The sequence below is a fragment of the Oncorhynchus mykiss genome, chromosome 2 (genome assembly GCF_013265735.2).
Source record: "Oncorhynchus mykiss isolate Arlee chromosome 2, USDA_OmykA_1.1, whole genome shotgun sequence".
In the NCBI taxonomy this organism is placed as follows: domain Eukaryota; kingdom Metazoa; phylum Chordata; class Actinopteri; order Salmoniformes; family Salmonidae; genus Oncorhynchus; species Oncorhynchus mykiss.
Window position 1 is genome coordinate 27,403,647 of NC_048566.1, and position 19,482 is coordinate 27,423,128.

Here is a 19,482-nt window from a genome sequence, read left to right on the forward strand (position 1 = left end):
AGATCCAAAGTCTACCACGGAGTTTGGGAATGACAGTTAGCGTTGACCAAAGAAGACGGTGATAAGGCTGACTAGTTTGTGGGTTTTGAAAGGCGGTTTGATGCTGTCAAACGGGACCAAAAAATACTATTTTGACAAAAAATCTTAAACGGTTATTGTTCTGCTGGTTTCCAGAGACACCTTGTGGTAGATGTGAAGATTGCGTTTCTTATTTTAATTCAAGACGAAGTGGAACTTCGAGGGGAAAACTCAGAGATGATCTGAAGTTCTTAAAAGTATTTGACATCGCTATGGAAACAGAATTCTTTGCTGGTAATCATTCTTTGCTTCAATTATAGCACACTTCTTCCTCAATATCGGTTTCATATAGGCTTTAAGTCAGTGGCAATTGACCATGCAAACGAAAGCTGAGATTGGAAGTTTCATGCATTCACCAAAATATAGCTGAAATTGTTTTTCGTCGTGCATGGCAGTTAGATGCTTTATAAATGTGAAGTTTCTGCAATATTTGCAGGGAAACCCGATTTTCCAAGGCAATGTTTTATTTTTTGCTTGATTCTGCTCTTCACTCCGTTGTCAGTTTAGCCTACATTTCACTGATCTTAGTAGCAGAAAGCATTTTTTATTTGTGCCCTTCAAGGCAGCTGTCAATGATCACGTTAGGCTGCGTTTCATTAGATTTTTTTTTAAGGCGGTTTGATCGCGGGGGAGACACTAGTAATGTCTGCAGTTTTCGGTTTGGCTATTTGTTTCAAGTGTATTAGTCTATAAATAAATCTCTTTGCTAAAATTCGTCATCTCTCCCATGTCTCATTCGACTAGTAGTTGTTCTGAAATGTTTATTGCTTGCCTACATTTAACTCCCTATTATGTTTAATATAACACACATACATGAATTATTAATATAGTTTGTTCTATAGAAAGTATTTGACTCTAGCCACAAAATTAAGGAAATTTGAAGGGGGGAGGGTTTCGGCAAGGCCATTTTCTTGCCTGCCGAAATCCACATTTCAGAACAACTACTAGTCGAATAAGACATGGGAGAGATGACGAATTTTGGCAAAGAGATTTATTTATAGACTAATACATTTGAAACAAATAGCCATCCCGAAAACTGCAGGCATTACTAGTGCCTCCCCCGTGATCAAACCGCCATAAAAAATATTAAATGAAACGCAGTCTAACTTAATCATTGACAGCTGCCTTGAAGGACACAAATAAAACATGCTTTCTGCTATTAAGAGCAGTGAAATGTATGCCAAACAACGGAGTGAAGAGCAGAAATCTCAACTAGCAAACAAGTCGCAGCAATGAAGAATTGAGTGTGTGCACGTTCACTCGAAGGGGGGAGAGAATTCTGTCAGGGGGAAGATTTTCGGCACAACACCGGTACTCATTTTGGGTGCCGGTAGTGTTTATATTTAGGTGCAGCAGCGCCACAATACTTTTGAGCCAATATTCTATAAGAGGAACAGGAGATCAAGCAGCAGAACATTTGAGGTGCCGGTACTCAATTCCCGTGAGCTCCTTCCCAAATCAAGCACTGTGCGAGATTTTAGTTCTGGGTTAACCGAGATTAATGTATCACACAGGTATTCCGAAGATTCCTTATATACCCAACGCTGGAGCTCGAAACGTCTTGTGTTTCCAACATTACAATGCAGAAGAAGTAGGTGTGGCAAACATGAAAGAAGAGCTGTGTGTGTCAGGTGTCATGGCCGTCTGTTGTCTTCCTGTTGCACAGTGAGACTCTACCTCCTTTACACACCTGAATGATCCCAACTGAGGTTTTCCCAGCAGGCTTCATGTAACTGTTTACCTGTGCAGGTGCTGCTGGGCAGACGTATGGAGGACTGGCTGAGATTCTCAGTCTGTTACTGGCACTCCTTCTGTGGGACTGGTAATGAATGTTCACATTGATTGCTTCAGGTCACTCTCATTTATACTGTACATAGACTACAGAAACATTTGTACATTTAATTCAATAAAGCACTGTCTCTTTCATTTAAAAAAAACAACCCCGATCTCTCATCATGGGTCTGTCACGATAACTTCATGTGATGCATTTTGTTTTCCTCCATTCGACCCACCACCAGGTGCCGACCCTTTTGGGTTCCAGACACAACACAGACCCTGGAATGAGGGTGCTACCCCCATGGAATGTGCCAAGAAGAGACTCCATGCAGCCTTTGAGTTCTTCACCAAACTTGGTGTGAGTGAACTTCCACCCAAATACTGTATCTTTTAACATTTTGTCTTTAAGAATGTACAGCTTTAATTTAAAAAAAACATGTAACCCATATAGATTCATGTGTATGTTATTTTCAGGTGAAGTACTACACCTTTCATGACAGGTATTGTCACATTGTTCCTATAGTATCAAATCAATCATCTTCTTGGTAGTCGGTAGAGACATGGATAGAGTGGCCATTTATGCTTTGAAGAAGTTGCACCGTCCAAGATGCTTGGTCTAACTGTATACTAACTGATCTATGTTACCCTCCTATATATCCTGTTGTATAGGGACATGTCCCCTGAGGGAAGCACTCTGGAGGAGTCCAACAGCAACCTGGATGAGATGACAGACCTGGCCCTGCAGCTGCAGAATAGGACTGGGGTCAAGGTGCTGTGGGTCACCTGCAATCTGTTTGCTCACTCAAGGTCTGCTTTCCTCATCAACCTTAGTCATTATTACACTCCAAAGGTTATTTTTACACTTCAAAGTAGAATAGATGATAATCTGTTGTAGGCTGTATAATAGAGGATATATGGTATATTATTGGCTATATGCATTGTTTTTCACAATATTTATGTCCAATTGTCCGTCTTTCACGATGAATCCATCTCTTTGCCATTCGACTTGGAGCCTACATTTATTTTAATTAATGTTGTATTTATTGCTAATACCATAGGTACATGAATGGAGCAGCAACCAACCCTGACTGCCATGTTTTGGCCTATGCTGGGGCCCAGGTGAAGAAAGGACTGGATGTAGCCAAGAAGCTGGGAGCAGAGAACTTTGGTGAGATGAGAGAATAAATAATATCTCATAATTTACCACCATGATTTCACTGACCCTTTCTTTGCCACCACCTAACCTGGTGCATGTATTTTTGTCTCCTTGTGCAGTCTTCTGGGGCGGCAGGGAGGGTTTTTATTCGATACACAACACTGATGTTGGCGCTGAACTGAAACATATGGCAAACTTTTTCAAAATGACTGTCAGTAAGTAGCTAGCATTGCTGTGTGTGTAATACATTGTTACCATAATACTGTACCAACTTTTAACTGTCACCTACCATTTTCAGATGATAATCTGATTGTGTTTTTGTATATCAGAGTACAAGGAGAAGATAGGGTTGAAGTGCCAGTTCCTCATTGAACCCAAGCCCAAAGAGCCATGCAAACATCAATACGACTATGGTAAGGCTTTTAGGTGTATAACACAACATTAACATAATGTACACATCCTTACAATGTGGTTACTGTTGAACTATGGAGGCCCTCAAGAGTCAGTTTATCTGCAATACTAACCACATCTAACAATTAGATGGTAGAAAATCTCTGATGCCTTTAATTTCCATCTTACATCTCTTTGTACATGTTGCTGTTTCACCTTTTTATAGATGCAATGAGTGTCATAGGCTTCCTGAAGCATTATGACCTGGACAGCCATTTCAAACTGAACATCGAACCCAACCACACCACTCTGGCTGGGCATTCCTATGAACACGATGTCGTCATGGCCTCTGTGTAAGTCGCCATGTTGACTTTCACGTTTCCCAAACCGACCCCCTATCACCTGCTCTCTACATCGATGGACTTGTGTAGGTCTGGAGAGATTGGATAGGTCGAATCAATATGTTAATGCTCCACCTTGCCCTCTGATAGGGTAGATGTAATGATAGGGGAGGTATAATTTTCACCATATTTCTTACACCTTTCAAAAGTGGCTAGTGGTATTTTTTGGACAGGGTAGTTGATGTCATTCCTGGTAATCTGGATGTTCCAGTCCAGTTAACCTAATAAGCCTGTTGTTCTGGTGTGTAGGTTTGGCATGCTGGGCTCTGTGGACTCCAACACGGGTTCTCCTGACCTGGGCTGGGACACAGACCAGTTCCCCATGGACATCAGGAACACCACCATGATAATGAAGGTGACATAGGAGATAATGGACACACACACGCACAATTACTAATAAACAGTTATTTAATGATGATACCTATCAGAACGTCAGCAGAAAGAACGTAGGACAATGTATTGTTTTATCCTCCCCAGACTGTGATAGAGCAGGGTGGTCTGCAGCCGGGGGGTCTGAACTTCGATGCTAAGGTGCGTAGGGAGTCCACGGACTTGGAGGACCTGTTCATAGCCCACGTCGGAGCCATGGACGCCTTCGCACGCGGCCTGAGGAACGCAGTCAGGATCATAGAGGAAGGAGTTATCACCAGCATGGTCAAGGTAATGAGGCATCATTTTCATTCGTTCACGTATTCACTTAATCACTGGGATGGTCAAGGTACTAAGACGATATATAAATGTATATATTCATTCGTTCATGCACTTAACCTTATTTTACCAGGTATGTTGGCATTGCAAGGAGACAAAATGTAGTATATGTGCTAAAGAATGCTTATGTATTAGCTAGCTATGCTCAAGCTATATAAGCTTTACCATACAACATCGCTGTCTTCTGACAGGAGCGCTACATGAGCTTCAGCCATGGGATTGGTCAGAAAGTAGAGGATGGCAGCACATCATTGGAGGAGCTGGAGGTGAGGTCAATAGTGGAATAACAACATAGTACCATCTCTACAGCACTCATGTGTTTGTAACAACACTGTTGATTCAATGCTACCAAATCAGTATAATGTTAATGGCAATTTTTGTTGTTTATTCTCAGGACTTTGTCAAGCAAAATGGGGAGCCCAAAGTCACATCAGGCAAACAGGAGAAATATGAAACAGTCTTTAACCACTACCTTTGAAGACATGTGGTGAAGTCTTGTTTGACCATGAAACCCCTTGTCCTGAGTGGTATAGTGTCCATCCAGACCTTTCATAATAGTATGCTTAGAGAGTGATATAGTTTCACATGACTAACTATTATTACAGTTATAGTATAAATAATTAATCAGTGGAGGAGTCTTGTGAATGTGGACTATTTTAATGCACACTCCTGTAATGTTGACATATGATTTGAATAATGAGGCCATCAGTGGTAAAGACCAGAAATATGAATTTAATTTAGTATAAATTACATGGCATTTCAAATACTGAATTAAGGAATTAACTAATTGATCAGTTTTTTATACTGGAGTTGAATAAAAAGAAGCAAACCCTATTGTGTCAGTGCTTTGCATTACTATTATAGTTATTGCTTTTTAGCTTCTAATGTTACGAGTAACATTAAAAAGGCTGTCTTGGCAAAAAGACTTTCAAAAAAACATACAATATTTAATAAGGCTGCCCAACATAAATCAATCAATCAATCAAAGTTATAAAGCCCTTTGCCAATGTCACTAAGTGCTGTACAGAAACCCAGCCTAAAACCCCAAACGGCAAGCAATGCAGATGTAGAAGCACAGTGGCTAGGGTAAACTCCCTAGAAAGGCCAGAACCTAGGAAGTAACCCAGAGGAACCAGGCTCTGAGGGGTGGCCAGTGCTCTTCTGGCTGTCCTGGGTGGAGATTATAACCGAACATGGCCAAGATGTTCAAACGTTCATAGATGACCAGCAGGGTCGGGTAATAATAATCACAGTGGTTGTAGAGGGTGCAACAGGACAGCACCCCAGGAGTAAATGTCAGTTGGCTTTTCATAGCCGATAATTCAGAGTTAGAGACAGCAGGTGAGACGGCAGCATAAAAACTGGAGGCTTAGCCTGGAGCTGTCGGGAGACACTGTGGCCCTGTCCGACGATACACCCGGATGCCCTCAGAAATAAAATACATGTTTGTATTGATATCCTCACAATCCTACATAATCACCCCAAGGCAAAATACCGGCATGTAACCCAATCCATAAGAGTTATTTCCTATGTCTGGCAAAGAGTACTGACTTTGAACCGGTTTGGTAACTTCCTCCATAGTGTACAATTGTAGACCGATAGACACCTTTCCAGTATACGACACACTGAGAAAGCCATCGCCATCTGCGCCGATTCAACATAGCCTACATTTACGATTGTATTACTTCTTAAAATAACTTTTTGGGGCTCTCATAAGCTTACAACTATGTTTTGATTCTTGCTTGAACAGTCGCTAAGATTATTTGGTTGTGATAGTTGCAAAATAGCTATTTTGGATGCAGCAGTTGTTAGCTAGAATGCTAACGCTCATTGATATTGGCTATAGCAAAAGCCATTTTACTGGTTGAAGGTGAAATGTTTTTAAAAAAAGTATAATGCAGTTGATTTGCGATGATGACACAAGCATTACTATTAAGCAGGACATTCATACAAGGTTTAAAATCCAATTATAATCCAAAAGTAGTATGAAATGCACTCATAAGCAACATGTAAATATAGGCTTTTCCCCCCATGTTCTATAAGAACTTCCCCTTGATCTGTCACTAAATTTCGCGTATCGCCATCGCGAGGCAATGTTTGCAAACACAGAAACCTGTCCATGGACACCTTTCCAGTGACATCATATCATACTATCCTCTCTCAGCCAGCGCTCCAACCAGCAGCCGAGGATTGGCCAATGGCCAGATAGCGTGAGCTCTGCTCACCGATGTGCTGTTCCTGATTGGACGGTTCAGGTACAGAGAGGGCGGGACACCAAACCTGCGAACCCGAAGTTCCTACCTATCTCATTATCATATAATATTTAGCATCATCTGAAACCATCTGAAATGTCTGGTGGAATAATTGTAATGGTTTTGAATACTTTTCTTTTTGATTAACGGATATATTTGAAATATTACTAGGCCTACGATCTGCTAAAGCAACTGAAATAGGATGCTCAATTGTCTACGCCAGTAGATAGAATATTTGCTATTTTTGAAATAACTGTTGAACTGTGATATTTTATTGCGTACTTTATTCTATTCCATGATCTCGGCTACTTTTTGTTTTTGCAATTTAGTTTCAGGTTATAGGTTAGGAAACATTCTGAGCAGTGGTAATTTATTGCATGAGTTAGCCTAATCATTTCAAGTAGCCTAGTTTAATAATATAATAAATATGTGGACTTTTCTTGGAATTGCAAGTTTCACCTACATTTATAAGAAATGCGACGCAGTTTTGGAGTATGCTCACAAAGAGATAATCCTGGCGGCTGTAGTGTTCTTGGCAGTGGGGATGCTGCTATCCTATGTCAGGTACCACGGACATACATGCAAGGTACCCCAAATTCTACAATTACCGCTGGAACTTTTATTATCCCTACCGGTCATCAATACATTTATACCGAAACCCTCAGCTGTCAGGCACAGGAGTGGAGAGAGCGCGTCAAAGAAGGTGAGTAATGATAACTGTACAATCTGTTGAAGACCAAAAACAAGAAATAAACTAGAATATTGGCCTACTTCATTATACACTATACACAATAAAATAGTGTCCAATTATAGTCCAAAGACTATTCTTTTTTTTTCTTTTTTTTACCTTCTATGGTAAAAACCTAGCTTTTTCTCTAAACAGGGAGGTGGCAGGAGGAAAAGAGTGTGTTCCTCAGCCATGGAGAGCCCCCCAGCAACAGGGGACTCTCCTGCATCTCAGGAGCCGGATGTGATCATAGTAGGGGCGGGAGTCCTGGGGTCGGCCATGGCTGTAGTGCTGGCCCGGGACGGCCGGAGGGTCACTGTGATAGAGAGGGACCTGAAGGAGCCTGACAGGATAGTGGGAGAGCTGCTGCAGCCTGGTGGATACAGGGCCCTGCGAGCACTGGGAATGGAGGGTGAGTGGTCTCTGGAGCATGGACTACAGATCTTTTAGTGTGGGGTCTACGTGTAAAAAGGTGATAGCGTGGGGAAACAACCAATGGGCTGACTCGCAATAAGCCCTTTCATTAAATGGGGGCTGTGTTCAACGAGCAAGGCAGGACCTATATAGGGCTTATGACAACTTAATACAGGCCCTATAAAGGCTTTAAAAGTTGTTTGTTTAAAGTGGGACCAAACAAACTGTAGCAAAGACACCCAAGTCCCTATTTAATGTAAAGACATTCCTTTTTGCCACTAAAGAGTTAAATGAATAATGAAAAGTGTTTCATCACCCTTGCCTAACCCTGGGCTCTTCTCTCAGGTTCAGTGGAGGGGCTGGATGCCCACGTGGTGAACGGCTATGTGATTCATGACATCGAGAGCAGCACAGAGGTGGAGATCCCATATCCCCAGGCAGACAGCAGTATCCAGTGTGGCAGGGCCTTTCACCACGGACGCTTTATCATGGGTCTGCGCAGAGCCGCCCTCGCTGAGCCAAAGTAAGGCTGGGAGAGAACCTTCACTATACCTGTTGGACATGTCATTACTATCACTAAGACCACACGATTTTTCCTGACCACATGACCAGGACCAACTCCAGGGTTTAGTTCTTATAGGCTGATTATCCTTTTCCTTGTCAGGTCATGTGATCAGAAGAACCTGTCTCTATTAATACCGTCACTATAACTACTGTTTCTTAATAACTGGTACTTTGCTCTCCCCTAGTGTTACGCTCATTGAAGGCACCGTGTCCAGCCTGGAGGAAGAGGATGGCTGTGTGACAGGAGTGCAGTACAGGGAAAAGGAGACAGGAGACACAAAGGTCACCTCTAAGCTTGCGATGCAGCTTATACTCTGTTACTCTCCAGATAACCTTTGCTGTGTAAAATAGCCCCATGCTGATACTTACAATTACCCTTGACAGTATTTACACCTATTGATTAGCAATTCACCAGGATTCATTGATAAGACAAGCAGTGTAACAGATGTGTTTTTAACTGTTGTAATTGTGTTAACCTGTCCCATAGGAGGTCCATGCAGCAGTAACTGTAGTAGCTGACGGCTGTTTCTCAAAGTTCAGGAAGAGCCTGGTAGCCGGGAAGGCCCAGACCTCCTCTCACTTTGTTGGATGTATCATGAAGGTTTGTTCAAGTATTATATTGAATGAATGAATGAATGAATGAACAAGCGAATCAATGAATCGACCGACCGACCAAACAACTAACATGTGTCATTTTACCAACCAACCAAACAAACAATTAATAAAATGCAGTCAGACTAATGTATTTCCTTTCTGTCCTCTCCTGGTCAGAACTCTCCCCAGTTCAAGCCCCACCATGCTGAGCTGGTCCTGGCTAACCCCAGCCCTGTCCTCATCTACCAGATCTCCTCCTCAGACACCAGGGTGCTGGTGGACATCAGGGGAGAGATGCCCAGGAACCTCACCGAGTACATGGCTGAGAAAATACACCCACAACTACCAGGTAAGGAATTTAGGGTATACAGTATAGATATTTAAACAGCATAGCTTTCCATTGTGTTCAACATCCCTTACATTGTATTTTATTTATTTATATATTTTTTACCTTTATTTAACTGGGTAAGTCAGTTAAGAACAAATTCTTATTTACAATGACGGCCTAGGAACAGTGGGTTAACTGCCTTGTTCAGGGGCAGAACGACAGATTTGACCTTGTCAGCTCAGGGATTCGTTCTTACAACCTTTCAGTTACTAGTCCAACGCTCTAACCACTAGGCTACCCTGCTGTATGGAGGGATGGAAGGATGGCCTCTGGCCTCGTGAGACTTAAGGGCAAGCTAACCATATCCACCACCAATGTAAAGCACCCACATGAATATGTGCTTGAGAGCTGCAACACACAAAGAGTAAATGACGGCATTATGGGTTGATTTCAGTTCTTTATCCACCCATCTTTATGGTGATGAATGTGTGACCTCAGACCTGACTGTTGTGTCTTCTCTAGAACACCTAAAGGAGCCGTTCATGGTGGCTCTGCAGAACGACCGGCTGAGGTCTATGCCAGCAAGCTTCCTGCCTCCGTCCCCAGTCAACAAGCCAGGTAGGACACAAGTACCGACCACAGTGTTGGGCTGTGTCCCAAAGGGCAAATGGAATAGGGTCCCATTTGGAATGCAACCTTGGAGAGTTCAATGCATGGTCGATAAACTATTTTATCTTTAGCTAAGTAGCTTAAAAGCCTGATCAGATCAGATATGTTGCTGAAAAAGATAGTCCCTCTAGCAGTGTAAATGTGTAATGTTAGTGAGGTGTGGACTGGGGCTAACATGGGCCTTTGTCCTGTTCCAGGTGTGCTCCTGCTGGGTGACGCCTACAACATGAGACACCCTCTGACCGGAGGAGGGATGAGTGTGGCCCTCAACGACGTCCTGATCTGGAGGAGCCTGATGAAGAACATCCCTGACCTGTACGACAACACAGCCATGCTCCAGGTAAACTCACATCCCTAATCTCATCCCCCTTTCTTATGATTATTACATTTCCATGACATTTTGGTCATCTTATCCAGAGTGAGTTACAGTCAGTATTATGTTAATGATTGGACAGTGGGTATTACAGAGAAGGGATAGACAGTAGAGGGGTTCAGACAGAATGGCCGACCAGGGGGATATGTGGTCCAGAGTCAGCTTCCACCAGACCAGACTCCGCCACACACATTATCACTGTCTGAATGGCCTTGGTTGGAATGTGTGTTGTTGTTTTGTGGAATGTGAGTCCATATTGCATTGCAATCACCTGCTACAACAGAACGTTAGGAAGTTTTATATGTGGCACAGGGCATATTGTTTCTGTAATCCACAGTGTTGTAGCAGTCAAAGGAATAGTTACAGAGCAATGTTAGGATTTACTGCATAAGGCTGAAATATAAAACACTTTATTTTTGTCAATTTCTTTTCATAATAGGCAAAGAAAAAATTCCACTGGGAACGCAAGTCATCACATTCCTTTGTGGTGAATGTGTTGGCTCAAGCCCTGTACGAGTTGTTTGCTGCAACAGACAGTGAGTCTCCTTCTCTGTCCTTTTTACTATCCCCTGCCAACACATGATGGATAGAATAAGGTCATACATGGTTATGCCAAGTCTTTTGGTGCATTATAACGACATTATAATGCACTATACCTGTAGGATTGAATTAAATTGTTGCCAATGTCTCTACTTCAATCATTTGTTTTATAACGGTCCAGTACTTCTTCTCAGTACATGTCGTATACCTTAAATTACTGACACTAAACACTTAGCTAGGGCGATTATAGCAAACAGAGAGGGACATTTAGGAGATATTCAGAAGAAATGATTTCTGCTGAAATAATTTTTAGTGTTAAGCGGTGGATTTTACCAGCAGGGTACTACACTGAGATATACTGTACCATTTAGCATAATCTCCTTCATGGCTGACATGCATATTCATATGAGCTGTTTGGTGTTTGTGTCTTTCAGATTCTCTCCACCAGCTGAGAAAGGCATGCTTCCTTTACTTCAAGCTGGGTGGGGAGTGCGTCAACGGTCCCATTGGTCTTCTCTCAGTGTGAGTCTCACTAATGTGTTCGACACACTTCAAAACTGTTACAGTTGATCCTTGACTGTGTATGTCAATGCAATATTCCCCATTCAAAAAATAGCCAAAAATACAGTGCCTTGCGAAAGTATTCGGCCCCCTTGAACTTTGCGACCTTTTGCCACATTTCAGGCTTCAAACATAAAGATATAAAACTGTATTTTTTTGTGAAGAATCAACAACAAGTGGGACACAATCATGAAGTGGAACGACATTTATTGGATATTTCAAACTTTTTTAACAAATCAAAAACTGAAACATTGGGCGTGCAAAATTATTCAGCCCCCTTAAGTTAATACTTTAAAGCGCCACCTTATGCTGCGATTACAGCTGTAAGTTGCTTGGGGTATGTCTCTATCAGTTTTGCACATCGAGAGACTGACATTTTTTCCCATTCCTCCTTGCAAAACAGCTCGAGCTCAGTGAGGTTGGATGGAGAGCATTTGTGAACAGCAGTTTTCAGTTCTTTCCACAGATTCTCGATTGGATTCAGGTCTGGACTTTGACTTGGTCATTCTAACACCTGGATATGTTTATTTTTGAACCATTCCATTGTAGATTTTGCTTTATGTTTTGGATCATTGTCTTGTTGGAAGACAAATCTCCGTCCCAGTCTCAGGTCTTTTGCAGACTCCATCAGGTTTTCTTCCAGAATGGTCCTGTATTTGGCTCCATCCATCTTCCCATCAATTTTAACCATCTTCCCTGTCCCTGCTGAAGAAAAGCAGGCCTAAACCATGATGCTGCCACCACCATGTTTGACAGTGGGCACGGTGTGTTCAGGGTGATGAGCTGTGTTGCTTTTACGCCAAACATAACGTTTGGCATTGTTGCCAAAAAGTTCAATTTTGGTTTCATCTGACCAGAGCACCTTCTTCCACATGTTTGGTGTGTCTCCCAGGTGGCTTGTGGCAAACTTTAAACAACACTTTTTATGGATATCTTTAAGAAATGGCTTTCTTCTTGCCACTCTTCCATAAAGGCCAGATTTGTGCAATATACGACTGATTGTTGTCCTATGGACAGAGTCTCCCACCTCAGCTGTAGATCTCTGCAGTTCATCCAGAGTGATCATGGGCCTCTTGGCTGCATCTCTGATAAGTCTTCTCCTTGTATGAGCTGAAAGTTTAGAGGGACGGCCAGGTCTTGGTAGATTTGCAGTGGTCTGATACTCCTTCCATTTCAATATTATCGCTTGCACAGTGCTCCTTGGGATGTGTAAAGCTTGGGAAATCTTTTTGTATCCAAATCCGGCTTTAAACTTCTTCACAACAGTATCTCGGACCTGCCTGGTGTGTTCCTTGTTCTTCATGATGCTCTCTGCGCTTTTAACGGACCTCTGAGACTATCACAGTGCAGGTGCATTTATACGGAGACTTGATTACACACAGGTGGATTGTACTTATCATCATTAGTCATTTAGGTCAACATTGGATCATTCAGAGATCCTCACTGAACTTCTGGAGAGAGTTTGCTGCACTGAAAGTAAAGGGGCTGAATAATTTTGCACGCCCAATTTTTCAGTTTTTGATTTGTTAAAAAAGTTTGAAATATCCAATAAATGTCGTTCCACTTCATGATTGTGTCCCACTTGTTGTTGATTCTTCACAAAAAAATACAGTTTTATATCTTTATGTTTGAAGCCTGAAATGTGACAAAAGGTCGCAAAGTTCAAGGGGGCCGAATACTTTCGCAAGGCACTGTATGTTCGTAAAATATTCATAGCGTGTACAAAACAATAGGAACACCTTCCTAATATTGAGTTGCACCCCCTTTTGCCCTCAGAACAGCTTCAATTCATTGGGGGTATGGACTTTACAAGGTGTTGAAAGCGTTGCACAGGGATGCTGGCCCATGTTGACTCCAATGCTTCCCACAGTTGTGTCAAGTTGACTAGGTGTCCTTTGGGTGGTGGACAATTATTGTTACACACGGGAAACTGATGAGTGTGAAAAACCCAGCAGCGTTGCAGTTCTTGACACACTCAAACTGGTGCGCCTGGCACCTACTACCATACACGTTCAAAGGCACTTAAATAGTTTGTCTTGCCCACTCAGCCTCTGAATGGCACACATACACAATCCATATCTAAATTGTCTCAAGGCTTAAAAACCCTTCTTTAACCTGTCTCCTCCCCTTCATCTACACTGATTGAAGTAGATTTAACAAGTGACATCAATAAGGGGATCATAGCTTTCACCTGGATTCACCCAGTCAGTCTATGTCATGGAAAGAGCAGGTGTTCATAATGTTTTGTACACTGTGTATGTAAATGTATACTTTATGTGCACCTGTATTGACATTAGAGGACCACATTGGAAATAAGCCTTCGGCCCTTATTGTGTTTTTATCCTCAATAATATGTTATGTATGTAATGTTGTCTTCGGCTTGGGCCGCCTACTACTATTAATGATCAAATTCAATCAATCAATCAATTGTCTATGGTCTTAATTAGATCTCAATCCATTCTAATCCCAGGTTGACGCCCCATCCGATGACTCTGATTGGACACTTCTTTGCCGTGGCCTTGTACGCCATCTACTACAACTTCAAGTCTGAGTCGTGGTTCACCAAACCCCGAGCCTTATTCACGAGTGGAGCTATCCTGTACCGCGCCTGTACCGTCATGTTTCCCCTCATCTACTCTGAGTTCAAGTACCTGGTGTACTGAGCAGTGATCTAATCTGAGCCCTAACCCAGTGGAACACACACCAGCCTTAGACAACAGGGTCGTATTCATTAGTGCACAAACGTAGCAAAACATTTTGCAATGGAATACGAAGATGTTCAGGTTTGCCCCTACCCTCTTTCTGCCTGTTTTCTTCCAATTAGTTTCTTGTGAATACATTTACTGAGCATCACGGACCCCTGATGGAGAACGAACACACACACACACACACACACACACACACACACACACACACACACACACACACACACACACACACACACACACACACACACACACACACACACACACACACACACACACACACACACACACACACACACACACACACACACACACACACACACACACACACACACACACACACACACACACACACACACACACACACACCGAAAGTGTAGTTAACTGTCAAGTCAATTTGGCTGTATGTATGATTTATATGAAACCACTTAGTTTTAGGCCAACAATTATGCTTTTTTGTTGGGTGTGGGGAGGCATGCCACTTTCTGTCCAATGATGTAATTTCTGGACAATGTTTCTGTGAATTTACGCAAGGGATCCCTTTTGTCTCAAGCACACCCCTAGAGGCAAAAGTTCTGTATAGCCTCTTTAATATTACACCATCCTATCATCACTGTCAACAGGGATCTTGTACAGGTCTCTAAAGTGACCATTATTCAGTGCTGAAGCCTTTGACCTTGATCATATGTCTTTATCTCTGCCTAAAGGTCTGCCCAATGATAAGACGTCTTCTGAGGACGAGGTCTAAATTGACGGTGACAATTATTTAGTAATGCCTTGTATATTCAGAATTTACATCACAACCATGCATTTACGTAGTGTAACAGACAATGCGTAAGAGGTTTGCATTAGCAACTCTTAATTGCAAATAACCAGCAGGACTGACTACAGGTGTCTGTTTAACCACTTTGCTGCTAATTGAACATGAGGACAAAACATGTCCTTCCTGCTTGTGTTCTATCTTCTCTCCATGCCAATGGCTCAAAAAACAGTTGGCTCTTTGTCTACCCTTATTCCAAACGGTATCCTTATTTTGTTCTGAAAAAGCATGTTCCTTGTGCATTATTTTAACTGTACATGTACAATCAAATGATTATGTATTAAACTGTTTGATTGGTTCAAGTCAGATCACCTGTCCTTAACTTTTGCCAAGTTATAGTTTTCCTGCCTTAAATGGGGTTTTACACATTGTGACAAGGGATCCACCCCAACACATCTCTGGTACTTGTTTAAAAAGTGATTCTTCAGTTGTGAACACCTGCTGGAATAAAAGTGTGACTTAATGCTTGTCTGAGGATTGGAGTGTCTAGAAACCACAAGTGACACACATTCACCGTCCTGTGTGCCTGGAGGAGGGGAGGGTTGCAACACAAACAAAGAGCACAATGAGATAGTTGAATGTAGCCCAGCCACAAAACAAGTCCCTGACCAATGGTCCACTGCCCCATCCATCTCTTCAGCATTTAGGGAGGAATTCATGACAGATTTTTGCACTGTGTTGGTGAGAATATTTACTCTGAATTGTATTTGGTTTAATAAAGGAGCCATTATGGAGTTAAATATCTTCCTTTGGAGACATGTTTTATCTTTACAATCGACCCACTTTAAAAAAATTAAATTAGATTAATGTTACTAAGGTGATGACCAATAGTCCTGAAAAGCACTAATACAAATGTCCACTAGGTGGCACTCAATATACAATCAAAAAGTTCACGCAAATGCTGGAAGGAGGGGATTGAAAGCAATACAAACTCAGACAAGTCCCAGGTTACAACAATTTTATTGTTATTTATTAATTTATACATCAATAATACATTGTGTTCCTGTAAAATAATTAGGAGGATTTATCCATGTTATTCTTTGTGACTCCACAGACAAATACTGGTGTGGAAGACCAGAAAGGGGAAGGAAAGCTGCTGTGAAGTTTAATTGTACATATTTTCTCTTAGTCCACAGTCTTAACAGTCAGTCTACCAACTAATGAAGACTCACCACTCAGCAGAACTTGTGAGGAGAGTTCAAATCTTCTTTGACATTCAGCCTCCTCACTCCCCTTTAGTTACACAGAGCATTAGTTTAGCTTTACCCTTAATATTATAGCAGCAAGCGTTCTACTAACAGTTAACATGTTTATGATTCTAAACAAAAAAGTACTGTACAGCTACTGCTACTAGAAGTCTAAGAACCTGGTTTATAACGCTTTTAGACCGGATTCAAGTGCTAGAAGCAACCCACCAATCATATATGTGTTTCTATATAGGAACAAATCTACTATTTTAACATTAATTTACAGGGTAATATACATTATATTTGTAACAGCTGAAACATCAGCACAAAAAGATCACTGTCACACAACAGCAACATATAATTAATTATATCATATATTTATATATAATCATATATAAATAATATACAATTGTCATATGCATGTAAAACAGTTAACCACGTCTCAGGCTTTTCAAATTATACCCAGAAAAGCAATTGTGGATCAAGACATGAAAGCTTTACAAGTCCTCTCTGATAAAGAGCCACGGACAGGCGAGGAAAAGCGCCAACCTGGATTATTTGAGGTCACATGACAGTAATTTGCATATTCCACAAATCTATTGCAACACATTACTGTCTACGAACAGTACACACGACTCCTGAGGGGCGCCGGTGGTAGCTGAACTCACACGTAGTACACCCACTGAACAGAACATTATTAGTACAACGATGGGTAATATTCTAATTCTAGCTATGTGCTGTGATGGTGAACAATAGGACTACAATACACAACACTATTCGTAGTTCTTGCCTCAGAAGTAAACCAAAGATGTAAAATACCCCCCCCCCCCCCCCATAATAGTGTCCTCATCATCCTTACATCCTGCTGAGATTATTCCTTCAGGTGTTTGAACACCAACCAGAACTATGTTAGAGGTTCAACCGTCTCCTCTGAGAACAAAGGAACGCATGTTGTTAATTTTATTACTGGATCTCTCCACTAAAGGCCTGTAACAACACATATAGTAACATCCTACTGACTGACTTCAACCAAGTTCTGAGGGGCGGGGTTCCTTGAGTGTCTCAAAATTCAGATAATCTGGACTACGGCAGTTTCTCTCTCAATCCCAAACCTGAGCCGACATCATCTCCTGCTGAGGCCAGAGAGAGCGATCTGATTGCTCCTCCTTGGTTCTGCAACAAGACGTCTCTACGGTCTCTAACAAACCCACACATCCCCCTGATGCCTCACAGTGTAGTACAGGACAGTACACCTCCTCAAAGACGCTGCACACAGCTGTAACAAGATACACACAAGGTAATTCACAAAGAAAAGCTCTGTTATAACTGCAGTAGTAACGTATGAACGCACAACACGCATCCGTCAGCTGGCTCCGTCCTGGGAGCCCCAGATAGTGGGTTGGAGCAGGGTGGTGATGTGCAGTTAGGTTTGAGACAACAATGCCATTGTAGGGATGTTTAGTCTTTCCCTTTTTCCCGTGGTGGGTTTTGTTATTCAAAAGCCCAGATCTCAATGTCCTGTATATAGAAATCCTCCTTCTTGGAGAGCATGGGGTTGCCAAAGGTTTTACAGGAGTGACTCCTGCCGTGGTACAGGTCTCCATCCAGCCACAGGCCAAACTCACCACTGAAACACATCACAGCATCTTCAGAGACTCAATCCAGACAGCAAGAACATCACATACATGCTGCGAGTCTGTTCTGACAAACTTAAGACGATGGGCGCCATTTTACTCTTATGAACACACCTAGCAGTGACTGTGCAAACCATAACATCTTAACTTGTTTGGGATAGGGGGCAGCATTTTCACTTTTGGATGAATAGTGTGCCAGTCCTAGACAGGTTAACTGACAACCCAGTTTCAAAGTTTATTTCTAGATAAAACTTTTACATAAAAATAAAATAGCGTACCTTCCACCACCAAAAGCTAAGGAGTCCATATCTCCTTTCATGAAGAACATGTTGTCACCTGTCCATTTGTACACCTGTCAACACAGAACAGAGGACGTCACCATCTGTGTAAATATATCATTACAAACCCTCATGCCATCTTACATAAGCTCCTCATTGTCAAGAGAATGAGGCATACTAATAACAATATGATGCCTCGTTAATTTAATGAAGAAAACAACTGATTAGTACTCCTCTCAGGAAAATGCTTATCGATGTGCATGTTAATTGCTAAGGCCAGAGCAGGGTTGGATGAGTTTACAACAGACATTAGGTGGAGTAAAAGTGACTGGACCACACTGGCCAGTTCAGAATAAGGGTCACCAATCTGAGAGGTCAGAGGTCAGCCTACCTTAAACTCTGGACAGAAGGTGAAGAGGAAGGTCTCTCCCGTGCCGTAGAATCCCTCGCTGATTTTGAAGGGTTCGGACGCCAACGCACCAAACACCTGCAGCAACACACCAGGTCAGGAAACAGACCGTACGGAACCATGGTAATCTATTACAGCTCAAAGGCCCAATCCTAACTTTAGATGAGCGTGCTTGTCTCACACTTTTACATAAACTACACATTGAAGTTAATGGAGGATATACACTGCTCAAAAAAATAAAGGGAACACTTAAACAACACAATGTAACTCCAAGTCAATCACACTTCTGTGAAATCAAACTGTCCACTTAGGAAGCAACACTGATTGACAAATGAATTTCACATGCTGTTGTGCAAATGGAATAGACAACAGGTGGAAATTATAGGCAATTAGCAAGACACCCCCAATAAAGGAGTGGTTCTGCAGGTGGTGACCACAGACCACTTCTCAGTTCCTATGCTTCCTGGCTGATGTTTTGGTCACTTTTGAATGCTGGCAGTGCTTTCACTCTAGTGGTAGCATGAGGCGGAGTCTACAACCCACACAAGTGGCTCAGGTAGTGCAGCTCATCCAGGATGGCACATCAATGCGAGCTGTGTCAAGAAGGTTTGCCTCATGTGGCTGGAGTGTGTCAGCAGTTCCTGCAAGAGGAAGGCATTGATGCTATGGACTGGCCCGCCCGTTCCCCAGACCTGAATCCAATTGAGCACATCTGGGACATCATGTCTCGCTCCATCCACCAACGCCACGTTGCACCACAGACTGTCCAGGAGTTGGCGGATGCTTTAGTCCAGGTCTGGGAGGAGATCCCTCAGGAGACCATCCGCCATCTCATCAGGAGCATGCCCAGGCGTTGTAGGGAGGTCATACAGGCACGTGGAGGCCACACACTACTGAGCCTCATTTTGGCTTGTTTTA

General features: G+C 42.3%; 3 protein-coding genes across 13 annotated transcripts in view; 2 read left to right on the forward strand and 1 right to left on the reverse strand.

Moving 5' to 3' along the window:
* Positions 1 to 18: 18 nt before the first annotated feature.
* On the forward strand, positions 19 to 5,343 carry LOC110485528 (xylose isomerase). 3 transcript variants are annotated; one of them, XM_021556627.2, is made up of 14 exons: positions 19 to 312; positions 1,593 to 1,669; positions 1,828 to 1,900; positions 2,097 to 2,212; positions 2,329 to 2,354; positions 2,524 to 2,661; positions 2,913 to 3,022; positions 3,130 to 3,225; positions 3,340 to 3,423; positions 3,627 to 3,753; positions 4,051 to 4,156; positions 4,279 to 4,461; positions 4,701 to 4,775; positions 4,904 to 5,343. In XM_021556627.2, exons 1-14 carry the CDS (start codon positions 291 to 293, stop codon positions 4,985 to 4,987), a joined length of 1,317 nt encoding a protein of 438 aa, XP_021412302.1. In that variant the 5' UTR covers positions 19 to 290; the 3' UTR covers positions 4,988 to 5,343. The 3 variants fall into 3 exon arrangements, with proteins under 3 accessions (XP_021412302.1, XP_021412310.1, XP_036799974.1); XM_036944079.1 differs by lacking the exon at positions 19 to 312 and adding an exon at positions 1,411 to 1,500; XM_021556635.2 differs by lacking the exon at positions 1,593 to 1,669 and having other exon boundaries at positions 1,745 to 1,900.
* Positions 5,344 to 6,118: 775 nt separating this feature from the next.
* Positions 6,119 to 15,519, forward strand: LOC110485563 (squalene monooxygenase). 2 transcript variants are annotated; one of them, XM_036944084.1, is made up of 11 exons: positions 6,119 to 7,464; positions 7,645 to 7,900; positions 8,248 to 8,425; positions 8,652 to 8,748; positions 8,954 to 9,067; positions 9,238 to 9,409; positions 9,911 to 10,006; positions 10,255 to 10,397; positions 10,870 to 10,966; positions 11,405 to 11,492; positions 14,002 to 15,519. In XM_036944084.1, exons 1-11 carry the CDS (start codon positions 7,189 to 7,191, stop codon positions 14,192 to 14,194), a joined length of 1,710 nt encoding a protein of 569 aa, XP_036799979.1. In that variant the 5' UTR covers positions 6,119 to 7,188; the 3' UTR covers positions 14,195 to 15,519. The 2 variants fall into 2 exon arrangements, with proteins under 2 accessions (XP_036799979.1, XP_036799983.1); XM_036944088.1 differs by having other exon boundaries at positions 7,343 to 7,464; positions 7,629 to 7,900.
* Positions 15,520 to 15,999: 480 nt separating this feature from the next.
* The window catches only part of LOC110485571 (oxidation resistance protein 1), a 213,465-nt gene continuing 209,982 nt past the window's right edge, over positions 16,000 to 19,482 (reverse strand). For all 8 annotated transcript variants that reach the window (XM_021556680.2, XM_021556707.2, XM_021556688.2 and 5 more), the window contains 3 exons: positions 18,547 to 18,642; positions 18,156 to 18,229; positions 16,000 to 17,870 (listed from right to left, as the gene is read on the reverse strand). In XM_021556680.2, coding sequence (XP_021412355.1) covers positions 17,735 to 17,870; positions 18,156 to 18,229; positions 18,547 to 18,642 — 306 coding nt within the window. In that variant the 3' untranslated portion in view covers positions 16,000 to 17,734. The remainder of the gene's footprint in view (positions 17,871 to 18,155; positions 18,230 to 18,546; positions 18,643 to 19,482) is intronic.

Excerpts from the sequence above, each read along its gene's own strand:
- LOC110485528 (XM_021556627.2), top strand. The coding sequence starts at position 291 with ATGGAAACAGAATTCTTTGCTG. Across the intron at positions 1,901-2,096 it reads GCACTCCTTCTGTGGGACTG|GTGCCGACCCTTTTGGGTTC; the intron begins GTAATGAATGTT and ends ACCCACCACCAG. Across the intron at positions 3,226-3,339 it reads CTTTTTCAAAATGACTGTCA|AGTACAAGGAGAAGATAGGG; the intron begins GTAAGTAGCTAG and ends TTTGTATATCAG.
- LOC110485563 (XM_036944084.1), top strand. The coding sequence starts at position 7,189 with ATGTGGACTTTTCTTGGAATTGCAAGTTTCACCTACATTTATAAGAAA. Across the intron at positions 10,007-10,254 it reads GTCCCCAGTCAACAAGCCAG|GTGTGCTCCTGCTGGGTGAC; the intron begins GTAGGACACAAG and ends GTCCTGTTCCAG. Across the intron at positions 11,493-14,001 it reads CCCATTGGTCTTCTCTCAGT|GTTGACGCCCCATCCGATGA; the intron begins GTGAGTCTCACT and ends TTCTAATCCCAG.